Raw genomic sequence first — 26658 nt, 5'->3', positions numbered from 1 at the left:
TAGTGCACCCAGATTAGGATGCTACTTCCCACAGGAGTTACACCTGCAATGTGATAGCCTAACGTCTTATGTTGTTTCCCTGCAGAAGAGACTAACTGAAACCCACCAATGGGTCTACTCTTCTCTACCTGATCCTGATTCCGTTCCAGGAACCCACTCTCTAAAGCCTGGTGACTGGGTCTACCTAAAGAAGCACGCGAGAAAGACCCTTGAGCCACGATTCGAAGGGCCTTTGACTGTCCAGCTGACCACTCCAACCTCCGTCAAACTTGAGGGGAGATCGACATGGGTCCATGCCAGCCACTGCAAGAAGGCCTAATACTGCTGATAAGTATTTCTATGTGTATTCCCTTTTTGGGGCCTTCTACACCACGGCAGAATTCATTTGAGACCCATCATGAAGTGTTAGCTGAAAAAACTTGAGATCACAGACTGCTTGATATGTACACACGCACTTGTGACAGCCTCTTCCATGCCATACTTAGCCATACCCGTCCCAATAAACAAAGTGTTTCAATGGGGAGGCTGTTACAACAGACTATCAGTGTTCCAAGTGTTACTCTGTTTACTAGTTGCTTATGTAGTGTTCAAGTTGCTAATGGCTTTGTTTTCCCGCTGCTTGAAGCAATGTAGATACAATGATTATTCAGCACCCGTATGAAATCACTAATATGCCTTTTTCTCTTCTCTACTCTTTCCTCTAGAAATCACCTTGGCGTATCATGATGAGACTCCTATCGAGAGGCATGCAGGCAGTCCTGGGTGACGGATGTGAGACGACACTCCCTGAGCACACCCGCGGCTCAGAAAGTATCTGGAGGCTAGCCTGCTTTCTCTATAGTCCAAAGCTTCTCGATGGCCCCCTGTCCATCAATCACGCCAATAGGGGGGATTGTGAGGAAAGAGTTAACCTTTTTCACTGACTTAGAAAATAATAGAAATTCATTCTCCCTGGCAAGACCGAACCAGACTTATTTGCGTAATAAACTATGAGACCAACTTCAAGGACGCAGAATGTTTTGACTTAGAAACGACTGACAAACATCTTGTTATGAGAATGAGAGGCGGAATAGACTATTATGGGAGTATAAGTCATTATATTAATTTCTCTTGCTGGGAATATGCAATCCACGCCTTAATGAATGTAGATTAATGAATATGTATGTTGCATAGTTACGCCCTAATCAACTTTGTATAACTTTGTAATGTAAACAATACCAATACACTTTCTATTCGGAGCCGCACGTCTCCTAGCCTTTACGTGTATAACGGTGTCTGCCTGTTTTCATTGAAGGCTAAAGGGAGGGCAGAGGGGGGTCACCGGTACCCTCTCTGCATTCGGACATCGCTGGCAACAGCTGTGACCGTTAGGTCAACCTAACAGTCTGATTTATGCGGCCCGCAGACACACAGTGCAGAACACTTGATATTTGCCCTCCACTGCCTCCAGTCATTTAGCGGTCGCCAGCCGCATTTTCACATTGCAGCCGCGGCCGGCCGCACTTCCGCATTGGAGACGCCGCCAGGGAGAAGCAATCAAAGGCGGCGTTCAGTCAGATATCAGGGTGAAGCAATCAACGGCGGCGTTCAACTCGAGCCCAGCAGCGCGACCCGAGCAGCGCTGACGTCAGCTGCTTTGCCGGCGGGTGCAGCAGAAGGAACAAGAGCATAGGGCACGTTAGAACGTTTGTGGTGTCTGTGTGTGTGTGTATGATGATGGCTGTGTGTGTCTGATGATGAGTGTGTGTGTGTGTGTATGATGATGGCTGTGTGTGTCTGATGATGAGTGTGTGTGTGTGTGTGTGTGTGTGTATGATGATGGCTGTGTGTGTGGATGATGATGAGTGTGTGTGATGATGAGTGTGTGTGTGTGTGTGTGTCTGATGATGATGAGTGTGAGTGTGTGTGTGTGTGTGTGCGTGCATATGATGATGGCTGTGTGTGTGTGTGCTTATGATGATGGCTGTGTGTGTGTGTGTGTGTGGATGATGATGGCTGTGTGTGTGTGTGTGCGTGTGTGTGCATGATGATGGCTGTGTGTGTGTGTGTGTGTGTGTGTGGGGATGATGATGATGATGGCTGTGTGTGTTGATGGTGATGATGATGGCTGTATGTGTGTGTGGATAATGATGATGGCTGTGTGTTGATGATGATGATAGCTGTGTGTGTTGATTGTGGTGATGATGGCTGCATGTGTGTGTGTGGATGATGATGGCTGTGTGTGTTGATGGTGATGATGATTGTGTATGTGTGTGTGGATGATGATGATGGCTGTGTGTGTGGATGATGATGATGGCTGTGTGTGTGTGGATGATGATGATGATGGCTGTGTGTGTTGATGGTGATGATGATGGCTGTATGTATGTGTGGATGATGATGATGGCTGTGTGTTGATGATGATGATGATAGCGGTGGTGGCTGTGTGTGACTGATGATGGTGATGGTGGCTGTGTGCGACTGATCATGATGATGTCGGTGGTGGCTGTGTGCGACTGATGGTGGTGGTGGCTGTGTGCGACTGATGATGATGATGATGGCGGTGGTGGCTGTGTGTGACTGATGATGATGATGGCGGTGGTGGCTGTGTGTGACTGATGATGATGATGGTGGTGGTGGTGGCGGCTGTGTGCGACTGATGATGATGATGATGGCGGTAGTGGCTGTGTGTGACTGATGATGGTGGTGGTGACTGTGTGCGACTGATGATGGCGGTGGTGGCTGTGTGTGACTGATGATGATGATGGTGGTGGCTGTGTGTGACTGATGATGATCGTGGTGGTGGCTGTGTGTGACTGATGATGATCGTGGTGGTGGCTGTGTGTGACTGATGATGATCGTGGTGGTGGCTGTTTGTGAGTGACGATGATGATGATGACGATGGCTGTGTATGATGATGATGTTGGCTGTGTGTGTACGATGATGATAAAAATGATTTTGATGATGGTGACTGGAAGACTGGAAAAGGTTACTTTCGGTCTCAGCCTTCTTGTCGGTCTGGACAGACGCTTATCTGTTCAGAGCGATGAAGCTGAGCTGACATTGACTTTGGACTACATCAGAGGGAAGCTTTTTTTTTCTAAAAAAGATGGAGTCCCTAAATGTGTTTTTTGTTTAATTTCTAATAAAAATATTTTTCTCTGTGTTGTGTTTTTTTACTGTTTACTAGAAATTCATGGTGGTCACATCTAATATGACATGACGCCATGAATTTCGGGTTTACTACTAGCTGAGAATACAAAGCTGGTATTAACCCCATTATTACCCAGCATGCCACTGTCACCAGGGACTCTGTAAGAGCCAGGTAAAGCACCTGGAAATGGCGCTGTGATGAATGCACCATTTCCAGGGGCGGTTTTGGGCTGCGATTTTTAGCGTGGGGGGCCCAAAATGCTTGGGCCTTACCATGCTGAGAAGCCCAGCCCTCAGCTGTCTGGTTTTACCTGGCTGGTGATCAAAATATGCCGGAAGCCCACACATTTTTTTTTTCATTATTTAATTAAAAAACAAGTGGGCTTCCCTGTATTTTGATTGCCAGCTAAGGTAAAGCCAGGCAGCTGGGGGTGGCAGCCTGTAGCTGTCCGCTTTATCTGCGCTGAGAATCAAAAATAATGCGGAGCGCTAGGTCATTTTTTTAATGTATTTCTTTTTACACTACTATGTGTGACAGACCCAACAGCCAATCACGGATGCTGTGACAGAGAATGAGTGTCTGTGCTTGGCTGTCGGAATAACCTGGAATCTGCTTATACATTTTGATGCTGATGCCAATCACAGATGCCCACTCTCTTTGACAAATAAATAATAAATAATATAAAAAATGACGTTTCGCTTCACGGTATTTTTGATTCTCAGCGCATACTAATGTAGCATTGTTATAATAGTTGAAATAATTGATTAACAATTGTATTGTATTAAATTTGAAAAGAATGCGGCCCTCTGCCCTAAATTTTTTTTATGTGCGGCCCACTTACTCTGACGAGTTTGAGACCCCTGCTCTAGATCAACATGTTAGGTTAGATCATGGGTTGAACTCGATGGACTTAAGTCTACCTTCAACCTTTAACACTAGGACTATGACAGATAAGTGCAGTGAACTAAAATATTAAAATGGTCATAAATGTATATTATGCATACTGTGAAAGTTTTAGGTAGGTGTGGAAAAAAATGCTGCAAAGTAAAAATGCTTTAAAAATAGAAGTGTTAATAGTTTATTTTATCAATTAGTAAAATAAATGATCAAAAAAGAAATCTACAGTTGAAACCAGACGTTTACATCCACACTCTAAAAAGACATCTGCAGGTATTTCCCTCCGCTCTCCATAAAGACACATCTGCATGTTTATCTCACTATATGACATGAAATCGGAATAAATCTTTCCCGTTTTAGGTCAATTAGAAACCAAAATTATTTCTATTTACCAAATGCCAGAATGAGAGAGAGAATGTTTTAAGGCATTTTTATTCTTTCTGCAGAGTCAAAAGTTTACATACATTTCATTAGTATTTTGTACCATTGCCCTTAAACTGTATAACTTGGGTCAAGTGTTTTGGGTCTCCTTCCACAATCTTCTCACAATAGTTGATAGAAATTTGGGCCCATTCCTCATGACAGGACTGGTATAACTGAGCCATGTTTGTAGGTCGCCTTGCTCGCACCGATCTTTTCATCATTGCCCATAAATTTTCAATAGAATTTAGATCAGGGCTTTGTGGTGGCCACTCCAAAACATTGACTTTGTTATCCTTAAGCCACTTTGTAATCAGCTTGGCAGTATGCTTCAGGTCATTGTCCATTAAGACCAATTTCTGCCCAAGCTTTAAGTTCCTGGCTGATATCTTGAGATGTTGCTTCAGTATTGCCACATAATCTTCTGTCCTCATGATGCCATCTATTTTGTGAAGTGCACCAGTCCCTCCTGCAGCAAAGCAACCCCCCACCATGACTGATACTGCCACCCCCACGTTTCACAGTTGGGATGGTGTTCTTAGGCTTCAAAGCTTCTTCCTTTTTCTTCCAAATGTAACAATGGTCATTATGGCCAAACAGTTCAATTTTAGTTTTGTCAGACCACAGGACATGTCTCCAAAAATTAAGATCTTTCTTCCTGTGTACATTTGCAAACATTAATCCAGCTTTTCTATGTTTCTTTTGGAGTAATGACTTTTTAATGGCAGAGTGACCTTTCATCCCATGCTGATACATTACTTGTTTCACTGTGGATAATAACACAACCTTACCAACTTCCGCCAGCAAAGGCTTTTGCTTTTGTTCTTGGGTTGATATGCACATGTCTGACCAAAGCACGTTCACAAAACCCGTCTCCTTCCTGAGCAGTATGATGGCTGGACATTCCCATCTTGTTTGCACTTGTACAGATAAAGGAGGCACCTTCAGGTATCTGGAAATTGCAGCCAAGGGTGAACTAGACTTGTGTAAATCCACGTCTCTTCCTGAGATCTTGGCTGATTTCTTTTGACTTTCCCATGATGCTACACAAAAAAGCAGTGAGTTTCAGATTACATACCAAAAACCTGCTGACAGATTCCCTTTACGTATGTAAAAACCTTTAAAAGGGTTGACATGGATTTTTAGGATTGCTAGTTCCAATAGGTGGCACTAGAACTCCAGTCCACTTTCTGTTTAAAGAGGCTATTTGCATATGAGAGGATAAAACAAATTGCACAAGCCTAAATCCAAAGACGATCTGTGGTTAGTTCTCCAAGATGTTAGGTACAACAGAGTTCCTCCAACAGCTGTGTAGAAAAGTATCTAGAAAAATCGATGCTTTAACCTTTGTCAGGCTGCATAATTTTGCCAAAATTTCTCGACCCCTTATCTCGGAAGGGGGTGGAGATATTTTATTGAAATTTGGCCAATATATTCTGGACCAAAACTGCTGAGATGTCACAAAATTTCAGCCCTCTACGGATTTTCGAAAAAAAAATGTATTGCAATTTTAAAAGGGAATAGTTACAATTGTACCTATTCAGCCGGGCGAAGGTTAATGCTGTTTTGAAGGCAAAGGGTGGTCACATCAAATATTGATTTAATTTTATTTTCTCTGATGCTCATTCACTTTGCATTTGGTAAATTAATTAAAAAAATATATATATATTAACACTTCTACTTTAAAATGCACTCGTACTTTGCAGCATTTTTCCAAGACTGCCTAAAACGTTTGCATAGTACTGTACATGTATGATTTACTTTTATAGATCTACATAGATATATAGATATACTTACATGAATACACTATTATATGAACATAAATATAGAAATGCAATTACTGTGTGTGTGTGTATATGTATATATATATATATATATATATATATATATATATATAAAATTATTAATACTATTTAAAAAAAAACCCACAAAAATTGAACACAAAAATATCAAATTATAGCATGTTAAAGACTCACCTATTTGGACATTTGCAGATATCATGCATGTAGAATTTAATGGCCTTGGACTGTTCTTTGTTTTTAAAATGGTAGTCGGCGAGAAGGTAAAATAGTTCAATCAGGACCTCGGGGCAGTCTTCTGCTCCTTCTGGGAGTTGTGGCACCTGATATAAGGAGTTTAACGTTTTAATAACACAGCTGAAGTCATGCTGTAATTTTTTTGTGAAAAGTTTTGTAAATATTCACATGGCTAACAATTCAGCTGCACTATTCCATGATAAAAACAGATTTAAAACCGGCCTTCTAGTTATGAGGAAATTAAGTTTATCCGCTATATAATGAAAGACGGTGGAATTTACTAGTGTCTTTTGTTTTTATGTATCATCATTCTAAAGATTTCTGATTGCTGTAAGTGAAAAACTATTCAAAACCTTTCGGAAATCCACCCGGCTAGGGAAGTATTGGTGTGTTTAAGAGGTAGTCCACTACTCGGACAACCCCTTCTCATTCCCCTTGTTTGGTCCCATTAAAATAAAATAAAGCTTGGATGTTTTGTTTGTCCCTGTTGCTGTTCATTGATAAGTATAGTATGTTTTATATGAAAAATCTTACAATAAACAGTTTTAAAAAAAATAAATAAAGCTCACTTCACGTGCCAGTGGCTGCCTTCCCGGGGCTCACGTGAGGATGTGATGTTACGCGAGCCCCGCAACCAATTATGGTTGGGTTCAATTGGCTCACCTTCAGACATATTGGTAATCAACAGGAAACAAGAGCTGCGGCAGCCAGCACACTTCCAGTTAATTGCTTACACATTCGAAGGGAGGAAGAGGGAAGCCGGTGGGGATTATACACAGGGCTCGCGTAATGTAATCACCTAAAGGGAGATAGAGTGCCAGCACTGTTGGAATGGCACTGGCACAGGAGGTGGGTATAAGCCTTTTTATTTTAATCGAGCAAACATGGGGAATGAGAAGGGGTTGTCCTACTGTTGGACAACCCCTTTAATAAAAATCTCAGCATGTACATTCCATAGATTTGATGTGGTCGTCCTGCAGAGACGTGCATTCCAACTGATCATTAGGATCTAAGCAGCACCCTGTGATCAGATTACTATTGAGAAAGTCTTCTAACAATAAGATTGTCCAAAGTGAACACCCCTACAAAACCTCTCCTGATCATTACTGATTGACACAGTTACATGGCCAATCACAGGAGTAATCCCTTCATCTGTGTCACTTTACATAAGAAGAGGTGTTCAGCCTTTGAACATAAAAGAGCCAGATCCATTATTACATTTGCGCCTTTTTTGTTTTGGGTATTTTTTGCCTGTTTTTTATTTGCGCTTATTTTATACAAGTTTGCCGGTTTTCTTTTTTAATGTTCACCATAGTGGGTGGGTTTTTTGTTTTCCAGATGTTTTCGGATTATTCACCAAATATACATTTTTAAAGATTTGTAAAATTTATTGAAAATGTGCCTACAGGTCCTACATTGGTGTAAATTTATGCATACCAGAAACTTTGGTGCAATTTTTGCACTATTTAATTAAGCACACAAAATGGGCTTAAGACAAAAATAAAAAGCATTTTTTTATTTTGTGCAAAGTTCATACTGAAAATTTGACGCATACCCATCAATTACCATGGCCAAAAAAGAAAAGTAACTTAAAAAACCGCACACAAGATAAATCAGGCAAAAAGAACATTGGGACCAATTCATTATTGTATTTGTGCCAGATTTTAGCCAAGTTTTTGGAGTTTTGTGTTTGTGCCGTATTACCTTTCCATTTTCTCACTTTTTACATTTTTACTTTTTTACGTTAGTCTGCATTTTGTTTTATTTATTTTTTTCCTCCACTGTGTGTGGAATTTAGGGTTTAGAGATGTTTTTGGCTACTTTTTGAAAAGTCACAAATGTATTCCAGTCCTACCTGGAATGATTTTGTGTACGCCTGAAACTTTAGTGCAATTTTGAGACATTTTTGCAACTTTATATGCTGAAACATGTTAACAGGAACCTGTTAAGAGTGCTTTACACGCTCCGACATCGCTAGCGATTGCTAGCGATTACGCGAGTGATAGCACCCGCCCCCGCCGTTCGTGCGACATGTGGTGATCGTTGCCGTAGCGAACAATATCGCTATAGCAGCGTCACACGCATATACAGTGCCTACAAGTAGTATTCAACCCCCTGCAGGTTTGATAAGATGCAAATAAGTTAGAGCCTGCAAACTTCAAACAAGAGCAGGATTTATTAACAGATGCATAAATCTTACAAACCAACAAGTTATGCTGCTCAGTTAAATTTTAATAAATTTTCAACATAAAAGTGTGGGTCAATTATTATTCAACCCCTAGGTTTAATATTTTGTGGAATAACGATTGTTTGCAATTACAGCTAATAGTCGTCTTTTATAAGACCTGATCAGGCCGGCACAGGTCTCGAGTTATCTTGGCCCACTCCTCCATGCAGATCTTCTCCAAGTTATCTAGGTTCTTTGGGTGTCTCATGTGGACTTTAATCTTGAGCTCCTTCCACAAGTTTTCAATTGGGTTAAGGTCAGGAGACTGACTAGGCCACTGCAACACCTTGATTTTTTCCCTCTTGAACCAGGCCTTGGTTTTCTTGGCTGTGTGCTTTGGGTCGTTGTCTTGTTGGAAGATGAAATGACGACCCATCTTAAGATCCTTGATGGAGGAGCGGAGGTTCTTGGCCAAAATCTCCAGGTAGGCCGTGCTATCCATCTTCCCATGGATGCGAACCAGATGGCCAGGCCCCTTGGCTGAGAAACAGCCCCACAGCATGATGCTGCCACCACCATGCTTGACTGTAGGGATGGTATTCTTGGGGTCGTATGCAGTGCCATCCAGTCTTCAAACGTCACGTGTATGGTTGGCACCAAAGATCTCGATCTTGGTCTCATCAGACCAGAGAACCTTGAACCAGTCTGTCTCAGAGTCCTCCAAGTGATCATGAGCAAACTGTAGACGAGCCTTGACATGACGCTTTGAAAGTAAAGGTACCTTACGGGCTCGTCTGGAACGGAGACCATTGCGGTGGAGTACGTTACTTATGGTATTGACTGAAACCAATGTCCCCACTGCCATGAGACCTTCCCGGAGCTCCTTCCTTGTTGTCCTTGGGTTAGCCTTGACTCTTCGGACAAGCCTGGCCTCGGCACGGGTGGAAACTTTCAAAGGCTGTCCAGGCCGTGGAAGGCTAACAGTAGTTCCATAAGCCTTCCACTTCCGGATGATGCTCCCAACAGTGGAGACAGGTAGGCCCAACTCCTTGGAAAGGGTTTTGCACCCCTTGCCAGCCTTATGACCCTCCACGATCTTGTCTCTGATGGCCTTGGAATGCTCCTTTGTCTTTCCCATGTTGACCAAGTATGAGTGCTGTTCACAAGTTTGGGGAGGGTCTTAATTAGTCAGAAAAGGCTGGAAAAAGAGATAATTAATCCAAACATGTGAAGCTCATTGTTCTTTGTGCCTGAAATACTTCTTAATACTTTAGGGGAACCAAACAGAATTCTTGTAGTTTGAGGGGTTGAATAATAAATGACCCTCTGAATAAACTTTTCACAATTTAAAAAAAAAAAAATAAAAAAAGAAATAACATTCTTTTTTGCTGCAGTGCATTTCACACTTCCAGGCTGATCTACAGTCCAAATGTCACAATGCCAAGTTAATTCCGAATGTGTAAACCTGCTAAATCTGCAGGGGGTTGAATACTACTTGTAGGCACTGTACCTGTTCAGCGACCGCCGAACAACCACTCCTTCAAACGGGCAGTCCGTGCGGCGTCACAGTGACGTCACAAAACAGCCACCCAATAGAAGAGGAGGGGAGGAGATGAGCGGCCGGAACATGCCGCCCACCTCCTTCCTTCCTCCTTTCCGATGGACGCAGGTAGGATGATGTTCGTTGTTCCTACGGTGTCACACACAGCGATATGTGGTGCCGCAGGAACGACGAACAACCTGCGGAATGAAACACCAAAGACATTATGATTAGGAGCAATGTGTCAACGATCAACGATTTTCGCCGTTTTTGCGAACGTTGATCGTCGCTCCAAGCTGTCACACACTGCTATGTCGCTACTGACGCCGGATGTGCGTCACAAACACCGTGACACCAACGATATATCGTTAGCGATGTTGCAGCGTGTAAAGCACCCTTTACTTGTATCATGCTGCTGAAATTATGGGCAGCATGAATCAAAGACTGGTTGCACGATTGCAGACAGGTATGTCTTTCACTGAAACAATCTAATGTTTCAGAGAAACATTGTTTGAAGATCCAATTGGGGACTAAAGGGAGAGATGTGACTACTCCAGCACTGCCCCCCGTCGGCTTTTCCCCACCCTGTTCTAGCTGATTGGCAGGTCTCTCCCTATCTGCACACCTGAGAGTGACCTGCCAAGCACCTGGAGCTTTGTATGGAGCAGGCAGCCGGAGACGACACCAGATTTTACTTCACTCTCCTTAAAGTAAGTGGCCAGCTTTTCTAACGATAGTCCCGATTCATCAAAGGTTTTACTAAAGGCACAACATGAGACTTCATTAAAATTTAGCAATTTTTAGCATTCTCATACCATTTTTGCCCAGCAGCAACAAAGTGGGTGTACCTGGGGCAGTACAGGGCATGGCAACCCCCAATTGTTAAATTCATGGGTGGGGGTTGCCAGTTCCCCACTGGAGTAAGATCTGTACTGAAGCACACGCAATCAGGAAAGTCTAACTCCAGCCAGACTAAATCAAGTGCATTTGATTCCTGCACACCCCCATGAAGATCGCCAATTGTGATGAATCGGGTCCTTTGTTTTCAGTGATAGACATACCTGACTGTTGTGGTGCAGTCAAGTTCTGATTTATGCTCCCTGTAGCTTAAGCACCATGAATTGACCTTTAAGAGCAAAAACAGAGTATTCTTTATTTAATGCAAAATTTATAAACCCGGTGTACCATTTTGATGAATTTGCCCCAAACACATCAGTAAATACACAATACAAAAAAAAGAGAATTTTGTTACTTACCGTAAATTCTTTTTCTTATAGTTCCGTCATGGGAGACCCAAACCATGGGGTGTATAGCTACTGCCCCCGGAGGACACACAAAGTTACTACACTCAAAAACGTGTAGCTCCTCCCTCCTAGCATATACACCCCCTGCTAGCCAGATCTAGCCAGTTTAGTGCAAAAGCTGAAGGAGGACATCCACCCACAAGAAGAGACAGAGTAAAATCCGGAAGAACCGGAACCTCTGTCTACAACAATAACAGCCGGTGAAGACACACGGAACAAGAAACCTGCCAACAGGCAATAGGGAGGGTGCTGGGTCTCCCATGACGGAACTATAAGAAAAAGAATTTACGGTAAGTAACAAAATTCTCTTTTTCTTTATCGTTCCTATGGGAGACCCAAACCATGGGACGTCCAAAAGCAGTCCATGGGTGGGAATAAACAGACAACTGAGAAGCAGGCAAACCTAACTTCACAAATGGGCGACAGACGCCGGAAAAATGCGTCTGCCCAAGCCCGCGTCTGCCAAAGCATGAGCATGCCTTGGGTAGTGCTTCGAAAAAGTATGCAGACTAATTCGAGCTGCAGTCTGACAGACCTACTGAGCCGTAACCTGGTGCCTGAAAGCCCAAAAAAGGCGCCGACAGGTCTGATCAAATGTGCTCTGATCCCCGGCGGGGAAGGCACTTGAGTACACTTGTAGGTCTCGGAAATGGCCGACCTAAGCCAACGATCAGGGTCGGCTTAGATGCCGAGAGACCGCTACGCTGACTAACAGTCAGCACCAGAGAGGTGCACCGCCTAATAACGGCGGTGCGAGACACATAGATCCGGAGCGCCCGCACCAGATCCAGGATATGCAACGCTTCCTCAAGCGATGAACAGGAGCCGGACAAAAGGAAGGCAGGAAAATTGCCCCGGATAAGGTGGAAGCAGTAACCACCTTAGGGGAAAAAAGTCCGGAGTCGGACGAAGACCACCTTGTCTTGATGCAAAAGACCAAAAAAGGGGGTGACTCCGAGAGAGTGCAGCCAGAACTCTCTGGCGGGAAATTATAGCCACTAGAAAGAGTACTTTCTGTGAAAGATGAAACAAAGAAACCTCCCCAAGAGGCGCAAAGGGGGGTTTCCGGGAACCGGGAGGACCGGATTAAGGTCCCAGGGCTCCATAGGCCGCCGGAAAGGCGGAATGATGTGAGATGCGCCCGTAAAGGAGCGCACCGGAGCCAGCCGGACGATACGCCGCTGGCACATACTGAGAGCCGAGACCTGTCCGTTAATGAGGGATAGTCCTAGCTGTAGACCGGACTGTGGAAGGGACAGGAGGGTCGGCAAGGCCAAAAAGGTCAAAGGACACTTTGGAGCTCGAGTCATAGCGGAGATGACTTCAGGAAGGATATCAGAAGTCGCCAAGATCCAGGACTCAAGAGCTACGCCGTCAATCTGAGAATCCAGAATTCTGACGGAAAAACGGACCTTTTGAGAAAAGGTCTGAACGGTCCGGAAGATGCCATGGCAACCCAACGGACAGAAGGAGCAGGTCAGAGTACCAAGCCTGCTTGGGTCAGTCTGGAAGAATGACCCGACGGCCCCCTTCACTGATCTTGCGCAGGACTCTGGACAAGAGGTAGAGGGTGAAATTCGTAAAGAGACAAAGCTGGGATCAAACATGAACCAGTGTGTCTACCGCAAAACCTGAGGATTGTGGACCACGGTTGGACAGCTGAAATAGCCTGCCTCGCAGTTTTCACATCCAGGCTGTGGACTGCGGATACGGTGGACTAGGAGTCCCTTGTCCACTGAAGAATGTTGAGCCAAGATTGCCAGGCGGCTGAGTGTCCCGCCCTGGAAGCTGATGTAGGAAAACGCTGTCACGTTGTCCGACTGGACTCGGATGTGCCTAGCCGCCAACAGATGGTGAAGGCTTAGAGAGCCAGAAATACAGCTCTGATTTCCAGCACATTGATCCAGAGGGCTGATTCGGACAGAGTCCAAGCGCCCTGCGCTCCACGGTGGAGCTATACTGCTCCCAAGGCGGATAGGCTAGCATCCTGGTGAGAATCACCCGGGACGGGCCAGAAAGGAGCGCCCCTGAGACAGAGTGGCCGAAGCCACCACCCCGTGGGAGGAGTGAGTTCGCTTGTACAGCGGAAAACATCCAGTCTCAGAGGACGCAGGAGAAACTGGGCAAGGAATCGCTTCCATTGACGCCCTGAGAACCTCTGGTTCGAAGTCAGAGTGGACTTGGACAGAAAGACAAGCCACCCGAATAGGTCAGAGTGGCGAGAGTGAGCGAAGCACTCTGCTAAGAGTCAGCACTGGATGAAGCCCCGACAAGAAGGCCGTCCAGGGCAAAAGATCACTGCCAAACCCTAGGGGTGCAGGACCCTAATCACAGCTGCCCCAATGAGAATACTCGAGGGGCCGTGGCTAACCCCAAGGGAAGAGCCACGAATTGGACCACTCCGATTGTCAAAACGTAGTCAACGCTGGTGTGAAACTGCGATTGACTCCTGCCGATAGGCATCTCTTATGCCGATGGCTGCTAGGGAATCTCCTTGGGTTCTTGATTGATCCGGTGAAAAAAAACACACGGAACAAAACCGAGACTCCATGTGAACACGCCACACCTGGCTATGCTTGAAAAGCTAAAGATCCAGGTCGGAAGGCACCGCCCTCTTCGGGGACTAGGAATAGATTTAAGCAAAAATCTCAGAACCGTTCCCAGTCGGGAACCGGTACAATTACTCCATTGGCCTGCAAGAAATGCCACGGCCTGTGAGAAGGCGGCGGGCTTGGAGCCGGGAGGAGTTGACAGAAAAAATCTGTTTGGCGGGTGGACAGAAGTCCATCCTGTAGCCAAGGGAGATATAATCCCGCCTCCACTGAACGGAGACGTGTTAGAACCCTACGTCGCCAAGTGGAGAGAGCCTGCCACCGACCAAGGAGGTTGTTGGCGTGGCTAGATAGCTCGGAGGAAGCTGACTCAGTGACAGCATCTCCTGCGGTCTTCTGAAGACGCAGCTTCGAGCCATTTGGTTCTATGAACCTAGTTCGAGCTAGAGGACGATCAGATGGAGGAACGGAAACCACCGAAACCTCAACTGATTCCTGCCCTGGACAGGTTCCCTGGTTTAGGTTTGTGGCAAGGAAGAACACTCCCCGCCAAGAGCTTCCTTAATTTCACCCAGCTGGTTCCGAGGAAACTGGTCCCACCAAGGGGGAGCCCAGCAAGGAACCTCCATAGAGGCATCTGCCTTCCATTTCCGAAGCCACAGGAGCCTGCGGATAGCGAGGAAGGTAGCCAAGACCCCCGCCGTGCGGTGACCAGCATGGCAGACCTGGCATAGGATGAAAAGACTGAAGTCTGGAAGTTCAGGCAACCGTTTTGGGCATAGAGTCCCTGTGAGAGAATGCATCTCCTCCAGAGAAGCAGAGAAGGTACAAAAAAACCGCACTGCCGTAAAGCTGAGGAGAACGAAGCTCCTGCCGTCCCCATACCGACTTGGCCCAAAGGACAACCGGGCGTTCCGCAGAACCTTAAGTGAGGAGCCATCAGCCACTGACATAACGGTCCGGGCTGAGCCACCTGAGGTGAATGAGCCCACTTCTTGACCACCATTGGTGGACAGGGGAAACACAGTCCTCAGAATCACGCTTCATGGGAAGCGACTGTCAGAGCGGACCCTGGGCTGGTCACAGGGGCCTGAAAACTGGAGTGGTTAAGGAACACACGTTGTGTTCACCTAGATAAGGTAACTCCGGCGGATTGAGGTCCAGTACAAAATTAAAGTACCGTAGGATCCATATAGAGGTGCCGTCAGCCACTGATACAACTATCCGGGCTGAAAGTCTAGACACCGGAGTGGCCACCCTTGGCGAATGAGTACCCTCCTTGACTACCTCTGATGGGAGGGGGAGACAGGCAGCAGAACCCCGCTGTGGGGTCTGCAGGATAGGCTGTGGGCTTGGACGCAGCGGGCTGAAAACTGGAGTGGTTAAGGAACACACTCCTCGTCCTGTTAAAGGTATACTGATGCCTTTCTGCCAGCGGGGAATACTCCCCTGATACTGGAGGTCCAGTACAAGTATAATGGACGCAATCCAATCATTCGCATCTGCGTCACCTACGGACGGATCAATGTACATAAAGTAGCGTCCGAGCCCGTGGAAGAGACATCCTCCTCGTCCAGTGAGTCAGCTCGTAATCGGAGCTGCGGGACGGGGAGGACAGGGGACCCTGCGTCTCCCTGTCAGGAGGACGGGGTCTGAGCCCAGAAGGAGAGTCCCTTGTGAGCTTTGCTGAGCGAAGCAGAAAACGCCCTGAGAAGGGGGCTGCATGCTCAGCAGATGCCGGGACAGCCGACCCCTGGAAATAGGATTCCCTCAGGGGTCAGCCACCGAAACCGGAGCAGCTGGAGGGACCATTAATGAGCCCCCAAGCTGAGGGGCCACAGTGGTTATGAGCTCGGTATAGCCGTACGAGACTACCTGCAGTGGATAATAAAAACAGCCTGCAGCCTCGCTCTGTGAGACATGCTGCAGAGGTGGGGGCTCTGTCTAGAATGTCTAGAATACCTAAGACAGGGGTTCAGCCTGGGGAGACTCCAGGCTGAGGCACCACCACATAAGAACCATTACAGTGTGCCGGTTCAGGCAATATGAGGTTACATGCAGAACATGTAGTGTACAGCCTTGGAGCTTTGCTCTTAGAGTGAGACATGCTGCTGAGGAGGAGGTTCTATGATAAAGAATTAACTCCTTCAGAATGCCTTGAGAGTGTATAAAGTGCACCACCAGAGGTTGTGACTTATCAGGCCGCTATTATGAGTGCCATCCGGATTCCAAGCCTGGACCCCCAGCCAGATATTCACTCCCTCTGCACTGCAGAGCAGCCAGCGCCGACCAGTGTACTAAGAACGCTGAGAAAATGGCGCCAGAGTGAGGGGGGGCGGGGGTTAACCCAGGAGCGGGAATCGGAAGGCTAAGGAGATGTACAGGGGAGGGAATCATCTCCTCAAAAAGGAGTGTCCTCCCCTGTGCAGAGCGGGCGGCGGGCGGCGCTGCAGTGTCCCCCTGCATGACTGACATGCAGGGGCACGAAACGAAACTAGGCCGCGGCTGAATCCGGGGCCTAGAGTTATGCATGCGGCCGACAAACAGGCATCATCGGCGCGGTTCTCAGTAAAAACCGTGGAACCGACCGGAAACACAGTAAAAAGCAGCATTATCAAGCAATCACTGTCCCCCCCAATAAAAGTGCCCCACATTGCAGAAGGACCCTCTGAATAGCGTCTCTATACTTAGCTTTGAGACGCAGGGCCCAGTCCCTGGTGGGGTGGGGGTCCAGAGCTCCGTCCAGCAGGGTCCTGCAAAAGGGCTGCGGATGGAGGCCGGTCTCCTGCAAGGCAGTGAGAACCGTGTTGGCTCTAACTTCAAGCCAGAGCCCCTAAGGGATGGTGAAGGAGCGCGGCATGAAGGGCTCCTGCCCTGAAGTCAACCTTAACAGCACCGCCGCCAGGGGGTGAGAAGGGACATGCCGGGAGTCCAATGGACCCGCTTTTCTTCCAAATCTTTAGAAAAAATGAAAAATCAAAAAAGGATGCATGTGTGTGTGTGATCCTCCTGACACAAAGCATGAAACTGGCTAGATCTGGCTAGCAGGGGGTGTATATGCTAGGAGGGAGGAGCTACACGTTTTTGAGTGTAGTAACTTTGTGTGTCCTCCGGGGGCAGTAGCTATACACCCCATGGTTTGGGTCTCCCATAGGAACGATAAAGAAAAGAAAAAAGTGTCAAAAAAAAATAATTTGCAGATGATGAATCAGGCACAATATTTTCATTAAGCAAGCAGAGATAATTAAAACAGTGAAAATTAAAGAAGGTACGCTAAAAACGTCTGACCCCAATAAAGGGTAACAATATCCCCTCATTATTGTGCAGGTACAGAAAAAATACCGACTGAAAGATGGACTCCCAAAGTAATGGTCTGAATTGCAGTCTATCGCAGTGATCAGTCTTTTAGGCTAGAAGCGCAGCGCTTACAAGCTCTTTAGTATTAGAGCTTGTAATTACAGCTCTTATCTGATACTGAGGGAAAATTGTTTCACTTCCAGCATCAGAGTGCACACAGTTATGATCAGCAGCACAATGACGGCACTGGACCAAACTATTGATCAATTATGATGGCACTGCCCCCAACAAGCAGAAAACTGTGAGCCTGAGGAAGTGGATCACTACTGAAAAAGGAAAATGAGATATCTCCTTTATCACCCAAAAACCAGATCCTTAATTAAGCACGAAATGTCTACCTTGTTGCTTGTGCCTTCAATGTAGGATGCTACAGTCTCCATGCTTAGCTTAGGTTTATCTGTCCGAGGCGTTATGGTGGCCATTTTTCTCAAGAGGTTCGCCAGGTCTGCAGAGACTGTGCTGGTCTTATAGCTGTCAAATTCAGGAAGAGACTTTGGCTTGAAATAGTCAAATAAAACAAGTGCATCTTCCCAGAGCAACTCCACCTGCAGAAAAAGATACCTTACTGACACATGTTCTATGTTCATATCCATAGCAAGTTATGACATTTCATGTAACGGTCATGATTACTGCCCTGAATTCTAACCACGCAGATTTAGAAGGGAGAGGAAACAGCAGGCATCCTTATAGCTCTGTCATACATACTAATTTCTATATTAAAACGGAGTTCAGGGTAGTGTAAAAATGATAAAAAAAGAAGATACATATAGAACTACTGACTTTCCTCCATGGTGCTGCCCCCCTCGCTTCCTCTTATGGAAGAGGAATAGAGATGGGCGAACCTGCAGATGGCTGGGTTCGGCCGGACTTTAAAAACAAAAGTCCGGTTCAGGACCGAACTTGAACCCAGATGCTGAACCCTATATATGTCTAAGGGACCCAAACTTAAATGTTATAAAATTGTGTTAGTAATAACCACAAGGTTTTTTTATGCAGTTTGAGTGCATTTTTCTTCCAGGAGATGCAGATTTGGTGCAGAAATGTCATCTGGCATTGAGCTCAAAGACTTCACCTGAATTGAGGTCTCTGAGTTCAATTAGTTCACCTCAGGTCACAGCTGGGGTACCGGGAGAACCCCAGCTTTGACTTCAGGTGAACTCACTGATGTCACCTTTCAAAGCTGCGGCTCTGTTAGTGTGCCCATGGGCCACAGTGATCAGTCAAGTTTTCTAATGAATGTGACCTCAGGATGTAGCAGAGCCGAGATCATTGTGGGACCTCGTGTGGATTACGTCAGACTTGCAGAGGTGTTTTGGGGGTTAATAAATTGGAGAAAGAGGATTATTTTATCTTTATTTTTTTTATAAAAGATTTTTTGCTGTATCTTTGTGTTTATTTTTTTCTTACTTATACGATTAGTAATACCCTCCAGCTGGACACTATGCTATTTGTTCCAATTATTTATTTATTTTTACACTCCACTTTGGAACCCAGACAGCTGCTGTGAGGGCAACCAATCACAGATGCCAGCAGTCTAACTGCAACCAATCACAGACGCTGTCACAGAGGGTGGGCGGGAAAAGCAGTGCATATTCATGAGGTTTAATGAGCAGACTTGGAAGCAGTGTGACAGCCATGTGAGAGACTCGGTATATATTCTTGTAAATAAACTGTTCTGGTTTAATCCCCATTTTGCTCCCTTGTTTAATATCTGGGTGGCCGAACCTGAACAGTAAAGCAGAGAAGTCTGTGTTTGGAGTCCACAAGAGAAAAAGAAGTAGGCAAAAAGCACTCAACTCACTAGATAAGTACACAAAATATAACAAGAAATTTATTGAAAAATAATTCAGTGCAAACACCATAAAAACATTTAAAAGAAGGACACTCGTCCCATGGACCCAAATAAAGTGCTAATGCAATATGTAAGACAATGCAGGTACATCAATATAATAAACAGGACATAGAAAACAATTCTGGCAATATAAATCAGTATGAAATCCAGAATTAACAGTCCAGGTGGAGCCAACAATTGTAATGGCCCCAATATTAAGGTGCTGGTGCAGCAATGAAAAATATATCAGCACAAGAACAAAACATGAGCACCGACTGTAACAATCTAGGCCTGTGTAGAACCCTTAGGCTAAGTTCACATTTCCGCTAAAATCTATCAGTCACAATCCGCTGCTCTTGTAAACAGCGGAATCCGTTTAGCGGATTCCGCTGCTCCCATAGACTTGTATGAGCAGCGGATTGTGACTGATGATGCTGCGTTGCACCCTCCGCCCGACTGATCAGTCGTGGAACGACTGACCGCCGGGCGGGAGGAACGCAGCATGTAACGTTTTTTTGAGCAGCGAGATCCGTCGGATTTCGCTGCGCATGCTCTCTGGCTCCCTGCACACGTCACCAGCTTTGGTTGGTTACCCGATATTTACCCTGGTTACGGTGCAAGGAGCCAGCGCTAAGCGGTGTAGGCCCGTAACCAAGGTAAATATCGGGTAACCAAGGTAAACATCGGGTGCTTTGCTGTTACCCGATATTTAGGCTGGTTACGTGTGCAGGGAGGCCGACACTTCCCCGCTCGGCCCCGCCCCCTCCCGCACTCCGCACATGTATGTACACACACACACACCTGTCCCCAGCCATGCAGACAAGCACTGACACCCTCGTCTGGCCCCGCCCCCTGCTCGGCTCCGCCCCCTCCCGCACTTTGCATGTGCACACACACATACATACATACATACATGCACATACACACTCACTCACTCACACATACACTCACCTGTCCCCAGCCATGCAGACCGCAGCACTTCCACTGACATCCTCAGCGCCTGGCCCCGCCCCCCGCTCGGCTCTGCCCCAGAACTCCGCCCCCCGCACACAACGGAATCCGACAAAGAATTCTGTTCTTTGTCATCCGTTGTACAGCGTTGAACAGCGCATCAGTCACATGCGTCAAGCGACGCATGTGACTGATACAAATCAACGGAAATGTGAACTTAGCCTAAGATTACAAACAGAGTACCAGCAGGAAATAATCACCCAATGAGGTCCAGGGAAATATCACCCAAGTCAGGGAATCATGTAAGAGTGTCAAGGGTAGACACCGAAAAATGATATATTTTTCATTGCTGCACTAGCACCTTAATATTGGGGCCATTACAATTGTTGGCTCCACCTGGACTGTTAATTCTGGATTTCATACTGATTTATATTGCCAGAATTGTTTTCTATGTCCTGTTTATTATATTGATGTACCTGCATTGTCTTACATATTGCATTAGCACTTTATTTGGGTCCATGGGACGAGTGTCCTTCTTTTAAATGTTTTTATGGTGTTTGCACTGAATTATTTTTCAATAAATTTCTTGTTATATTTTGTGTACTTATCTAGTGAGTTGAGTGCTTTTTGCCTACTTCTTTTTCTCTTGTATACTATTAGCATGGTAGGCTTTGCACCCTCACTTTTGGATATATTCTCTTTATTAATGTAGCTGTGCAGCTCTGTGCAATGCTTAATACCTTGTGTTTGGAGTCCATGAACGGACACTAGGTGTCTGGTACGGACCCCAAACTTTACAGTTTGGTTTCGCCCATCACTAAGGAGGACAGTATGTGAGCACTACAGTCACCAGCTCTCGCTTCTAGCTCTTAAAGGATTCACTTGCAGCTGGGGACATTCACCACAATAAAGGCAAGCGAGGAGGCCAACGTGCACATGGCCAGCAGCAAATGCATTACAAATGGATACTTTTAGTACTTTACTTTTAGGGTTTTTTTTCTTCTGTTTTGTTTTTACCTCCACCCGGAGACAGTTTCAATATAACAATTAGTAGTGGACAACTCCTTTAAAACGGACCTGGACAGCTGACACATACTGTCCAATCCACATGCAGCATATATAAACACAAGCTGTATGATTTCATCTCTAGTGTTTGACTATGAAACGCTGCAGCATTTCTAAAAAAACAAACAAACAAAAAAAATAAAACATTTTTAAAATCCGCTGGGCACCTAGAAGTACAGGAGAATAGTCAGACAGGTGGATCACTGGTGGCTTCTGCCTTACCTATGAAGTGACTGTCAGGTCTCACCCTGTGCGTGTGTACTTGAAGACCGGTCACTTCAGTGTAGGGGGCTGAGAGAGACAGCCGGGGACCCGCCTGTCCAGCCAGTCTCCCATATAGCTCAGTATCCAGTGGCTTTAAACTTATGTTTTTCACTGAAATGCAGTAGTATTTCCGAGTAATACATACCAGGCTGCAATCATATAGCCAGCGCCTGATAAATGCCAACCTTGGATCGGATAGCATGTATCAGCTGTCAGATTCCCTTTAAATCAAAATATCAAAACTGCACACACAGAAATTTTCATAAATCTATCAGTTTTTGCTCCATTAAGAGCAATCCAATAACAAATCAGAAGACAATCTGTGCCTATTAATTCTTCAGCAGAATAGAATGGTGCCCACCTACAAATTCAAAGATGATGACATGACGACGTTTTCTGGTGTAAGTGTATTAAATAGAATGGTCTTCGTGAGATGGTGATATCAGTATGTTACATTTTATGATTGAATGTAATTACATACATGCCGATATTGCAATCATGAGAAATTCTAATTTTCTGCTGCTGTTTGTGCATTGCTATAATGTACAAGAACAAGATGAGCCCACACTACTTGGTATTATGCCATTATCATTAAAGGCTTGCAGTTACCGGCTGTACAGAATGCTCCTCTAAGTACCGAGCTTTGCTCTTCTTGCTGGGGTAACCATACAGACAGTAGAAGCACTGCTCTAGTGCAGTCTCAAACTCCTCCTTAAAGGGATGGTTGTCTTCCTTTGTGGACAATGTCAGTTCTTTTAATAGAATACGTACCTGCATACACATATGAGAAATAAGGAGTTCAGGTGATACAGGATGGAAGAAACTAATGTCAAGAATTGTCAGGAAAAGAAGAACGTAACAATACAGTAAAGAGAAAACAGGAAATCTTTACATCCTATATAATATAGAAATATGTTGGTGCTATAGAAATAAAACTTATTATTATTATTAATATCTTTCCCTTCTGTTAGTTCACTGCAATCCATATTTGTATACCCTTAACATAAACTACATATGTTTAGAGATGAGCGAACCTGAAAGCTTCAAACACTGACTTTACTAATCACTGTTGGAGTTCAGAGATTAGGTGCTTTACTATGCTGAGCACTCGAGCGGGCAGTGCTGTCCGTGGGCACACTCGGTGCTCAGCCCAGTGCGAGGGGCTTGCAATGTTTGAATGGCTCGCACTGGGGGTAACAACAACAGCGTTATTGGATGTAGTGTGCACAAAAAAAAAACAATCCCTCCCACCTTCCTCTGGAAGTGATCTGCTTATGGTTGGGTGCATGAGGGCGGAGACCCAAACTACACAATTAGTGACGTCCAATGAGGTTCAGGTATAGTCCGGTCCCAAATCAAAATTTATCTAAAGTCCGACTGACACTGCCGAATCAAACTTCCATGGTCCACCCATCTCTACTTTTGTTTTCTAAATACACCAGTATAAATAAAAAGGATTTTGAGAATTCAGACATGGCAGAATATGTCCCATCAGGGTATTGTCTCACAACGTTTTTGTTTTTTTTCAGGTGGATAGTGCTCAGAAAACGCTCAAAAGGAATAAACTGTTGTTTTTACGAAAGAAAAAAAAAAAGACCGAAAGAAAAATAAAGAAAAAAAAACCCAACACATTCACATGTTCAGGTTTTTCAGAGTCAGATGTTTTCGGCTTAGGCTACTTTCACACATCCGGTTTGAGCCGTGCGGCTCAATCCGGCTGTGAAACCTATGCAACGGATGCGATGAAAACACCACATCCTTTGCATAAGTTTTTACAAGCGGCCGGTCCGTTTTTTTCCGGTTGCGGCACGCTACTGAGCATGCGCAGTGGAAAAAACCGCATGCGGCGGCCGGATGCGTTTTTTTCCGCATCGCGCCGCATCCGGCATCCATAGGCATGCATTGAAAATGCGCCGCAGCGGCCGGATGCGGCGCGGTGCGGTTTTTTTTTGCCGGAGCAAAAAACGTTGCAGGGAACGTTCTATCCGGCCACCGCATTTATTTATTTTGCCGCATCCGGAAAAAAACGGATGCACCGCAAAGCCATCAGGTACAATCCGGTTACAATGCAAGTCTATGGGGATAAACCGGATGCGATACCGGATCCGGTTTACCCGTTTTTTTCCGGATTGTACCTGATGGGAAAAAACTGATGTGTGAAAGTAGCCTTAGGCTGCTTTCAGACATCCGGTTTTTGCTGAGCGGCACAATACGGCGCTTTGCAGAAAAAACGCAACGGGTTTTTTTTTCCGCCGGTTGCGTTTCTTTCTGCATAGACTTGCATTAGCGCCATATTGTGCCGCATGGCCTTGCGTTGCGTCCGGTTTTTGCTGGATGCGGCATATTTAGCCCATGCGGCGGCCGGATGGAACGTTGCCTGGCACGTTTTTTTGTGCGGCGAAAAAACGCATTGCGCAATTTACAATGCAAACCTATGGACGCCGGATGCGGCATCCTGCGGCAAAAAACGCATCCAGCCGCCAGATGCGTTTTTTTGCACTGCGCATGCTCAGTATCAAGCCTCATCCGTCAAAAAATGGACGGCCGCATGGAAAAACTTATGCAACGGATCCGTTTTTTTCGCCGCATCTGTTGCATAGGTTTTTGAGCCGGATTGAGCCGCAAAAAACGGATGTGTGAAAGCAGCCTTAGAAGATGCTCCTTACTTAGGATGAAAGTCAATTTAAGGGCTGAAATGATGACGGGGCATTTTTTTTAGAGCGTTTTCACTTAAAAATAAATACTTGTTTGCTTGCATATTGGACTGCAAATGAAAAAAGAAAAAAAAACCTCAAATGATCTCCACCCAAAAAAATGCTTATGAAATTGCCAAACATTAAATATTTCAGGAAGTGGCAAAAAAAAAAAAAAAAAAAAAAAAAAAAAAAAAAAATCGCACAAAAAATACATTTGCAGACAGAAACACCAGCAATTCCTGGAATAGTTTCTCTTGAGCATGAAAAGGATAATTCATGGCCACCATAAATGCCAAGGCAAACCTTTGTTTTATAGGCTCCTAATTCAGCATACAATTCTCCTGCTTAAGGCCCTGTGCGCACTAGACGTTTTTTGCTGCGTTTTTTTGCGGCGTTTTTTACCATGTTTTTGTGCAGAAAACGCTGTGACATTGCTTCCCCAGCAATGTCTATGAGTTTTCAGAATTGCTGTCCGCACAGAGCGTTTTTTTTGTAGCTGCGTTTTTGTGGTGACCACAAAAACGCAGCATGTCAATTATTTCTGCGTTTTTCAGTCATTGAACGCAGTACACAAAAACGGAGCCAAAAACGCACAAAAAACGCGATTACGTTTTTTGTGCGTTTTTGCAGACAAAAACGCACAAAAAACGTGAAAAAAACGCCTACTGCTCACTTAGCCTAAGGCTATGATCCCGTAGTGTTTTAGTATACAAAACGGGATTTAAGAGTATGCGTAGACGATGGCACTGACACACGACTTGCTACCCATTCAAATAGGTGCATATGGCCAGAAATTACGTAAGACAAGTCATACAGACTCCATCTGCATCATTATGGTCACATATGCCTGAATCCTGTTTTGCAGGGCTTTGGCCGCCCCAATGGAGCCACTAAAAGGTATGCAAAACAGCTGTGTGAACATAATCAAAAGCTGTTTTAAAAGCCCCAGAGGCTTTTGCCAAGGCAAAGTATTTCCAAAAGAAGAGGTCAGGGTCCTTTCATGTGGTGTACACACAAAATTGGCCGCTTTGTGAGCCAAGTACTTCAATTTTATAAAGTATAGCATATATTGTAGTAATGTGGTTTAAAATTGATATATTCAATGTTTTCATACATTTTGGCGAACACCATGTGCTGCTCAACCCTTTGGAATGTATTACCTGACCCTCATGAACAAATGTCTGGTAATGGTTGTGAATTTTCCCAGGTAATCAGCTTTAATCATAGAATTGAAGTGATGATAAAAATTTGGAAATTCATTTATTTTAAGTAGGAGCGGGGGCACACAAACGATTTTATCTTTTGGTTTGATGCCTGTTTCTTGCCTCTGTTTAAGGCTATGTGCGCACTAGAAAAGTGATTTTTCTCAAGAAAATTTCTTGAGAAACTTCTGGGAGTTGAAGATTACTGCACATGCGGTAAAAAAACGCACCAAATCTGCGGGAAAAATGCATGCGTTTTTGCAGCGGTTTTTCCGCAGGTTGGTCCCTGCGGTTTTTTTATGCTGAACAGAAATAAATAATATAGATAGATAATCGATAGACAGATAATGGATAGAGGGAAAGATGGATAGATGAATAGATAGATAGATGAAAAAGACCTATATAATGTCCCACCCCCCTGCATATTCTAAGCTGGCACCCTTTAGTGACTTTCATGTGGCACTAAAGGGTGCCTAGCCTTGTATTTAGCCAAAAAAATAAATAATTAAAAAAAAAAATGACGTGGGGTTCCCCCTATTTTTGTAGCCAGCTAGGGTAAAGCAGACGGCTGCAGCCTGCAGACCACAGCTGGCAGCTTCACCTTGGCTGGTAATCCAAAACAGAGGGCACCCCACACTGTTAATTTACATTAAATAAATAATTTAAAACAAAAACGTGGGGTCCCCCCCAAATTGGATCACCAGCCAAGGTAAAGCGGACAGCTGGGGTCTGATATTCTCAGACTAGGGAGGTCCACTGTTATTGGACACTGCCCAGCCTAAAAATAGCAGGCTGCAGCCGCCCCAGAAGTGGCGCATCCATTAGACGTGCCAATCCTGGCGCTTCGCCCCAACTCATCCCATTGCCCTGGTGCGGTGGCAAACAAGGTAATATATGGGGTTGATGCCAGATGTGTAATGTCACCTGGCATCAAGCCCTGGGGTTAGTGATGTCCCGCATCTATCAAATACCTGACATCACAAACCCAGTCAGTAAGAAATATAAAATAGACAACAAAAAAAGTTTTATTTGAAAAAAAACCACTCCCCCACATTCCCTCTTTCACCAATTTATTGATAAGAACAATCAATTCCACGTCCGGCGTAATCCAATAAGGAAGGGGGGGGGCGTCCCACAGCGATCCATACCATAGTCACTGTCCCAGTCCATGAAGAACAGAATGTTCCCAATTGGCTGGGAGAGCAATGCAGTGACCTGAGCTAACATCAATAGCCCAGGTCACTGC

General features: G+C 45.1%; 1 protein-coding gene across 9 annotated transcripts in view; it reads right to left on the bottom strand.

The window, feature by feature from the left end:
* Positions 1 to 26658, bottom strand: part of CABIN1 (calcineurin binding protein 1) — a 356172-nt gene that overhangs the window by 166744 nt on the left and 162770 nt on the right. For all 9 annotated transcript variants that reach the window (XM_075321598.1, XM_075321591.1, XM_075321647.1 and 6 more), the window contains exons 20-22: positions 22124 to 22285; positions 17742 to 17948; positions 6424 to 6569 (exon numbers count right to left, since the gene is read on the bottom strand). In XM_075321598.1, coding sequence (XP_075177713.1) covers positions 6424 to 6569; positions 17742 to 17948; positions 22124 to 22285 — 515 coding nt within the window. The remainder of the gene's footprint in view (positions 1 to 6423; positions 6570 to 17741; positions 17949 to 22123; positions 22286 to 26658) is intronic.

This window comes from Anomaloglossus baeobatrachus, chromosome 1, assembly GCF_048569485.1.
Source record: "Anomaloglossus baeobatrachus isolate aAnoBae1 chromosome 1, aAnoBae1.hap1, whole genome shotgun sequence".
NCBI classification, from domain to species: domain Eukaryota; kingdom Metazoa; phylum Chordata; class Amphibia; order Anura; family Aromobatidae; genus Anomaloglossus; species Anomaloglossus baeobatrachus.
This window is presented reverse-complemented; position numbering and strand designations above follow the sequence as displayed.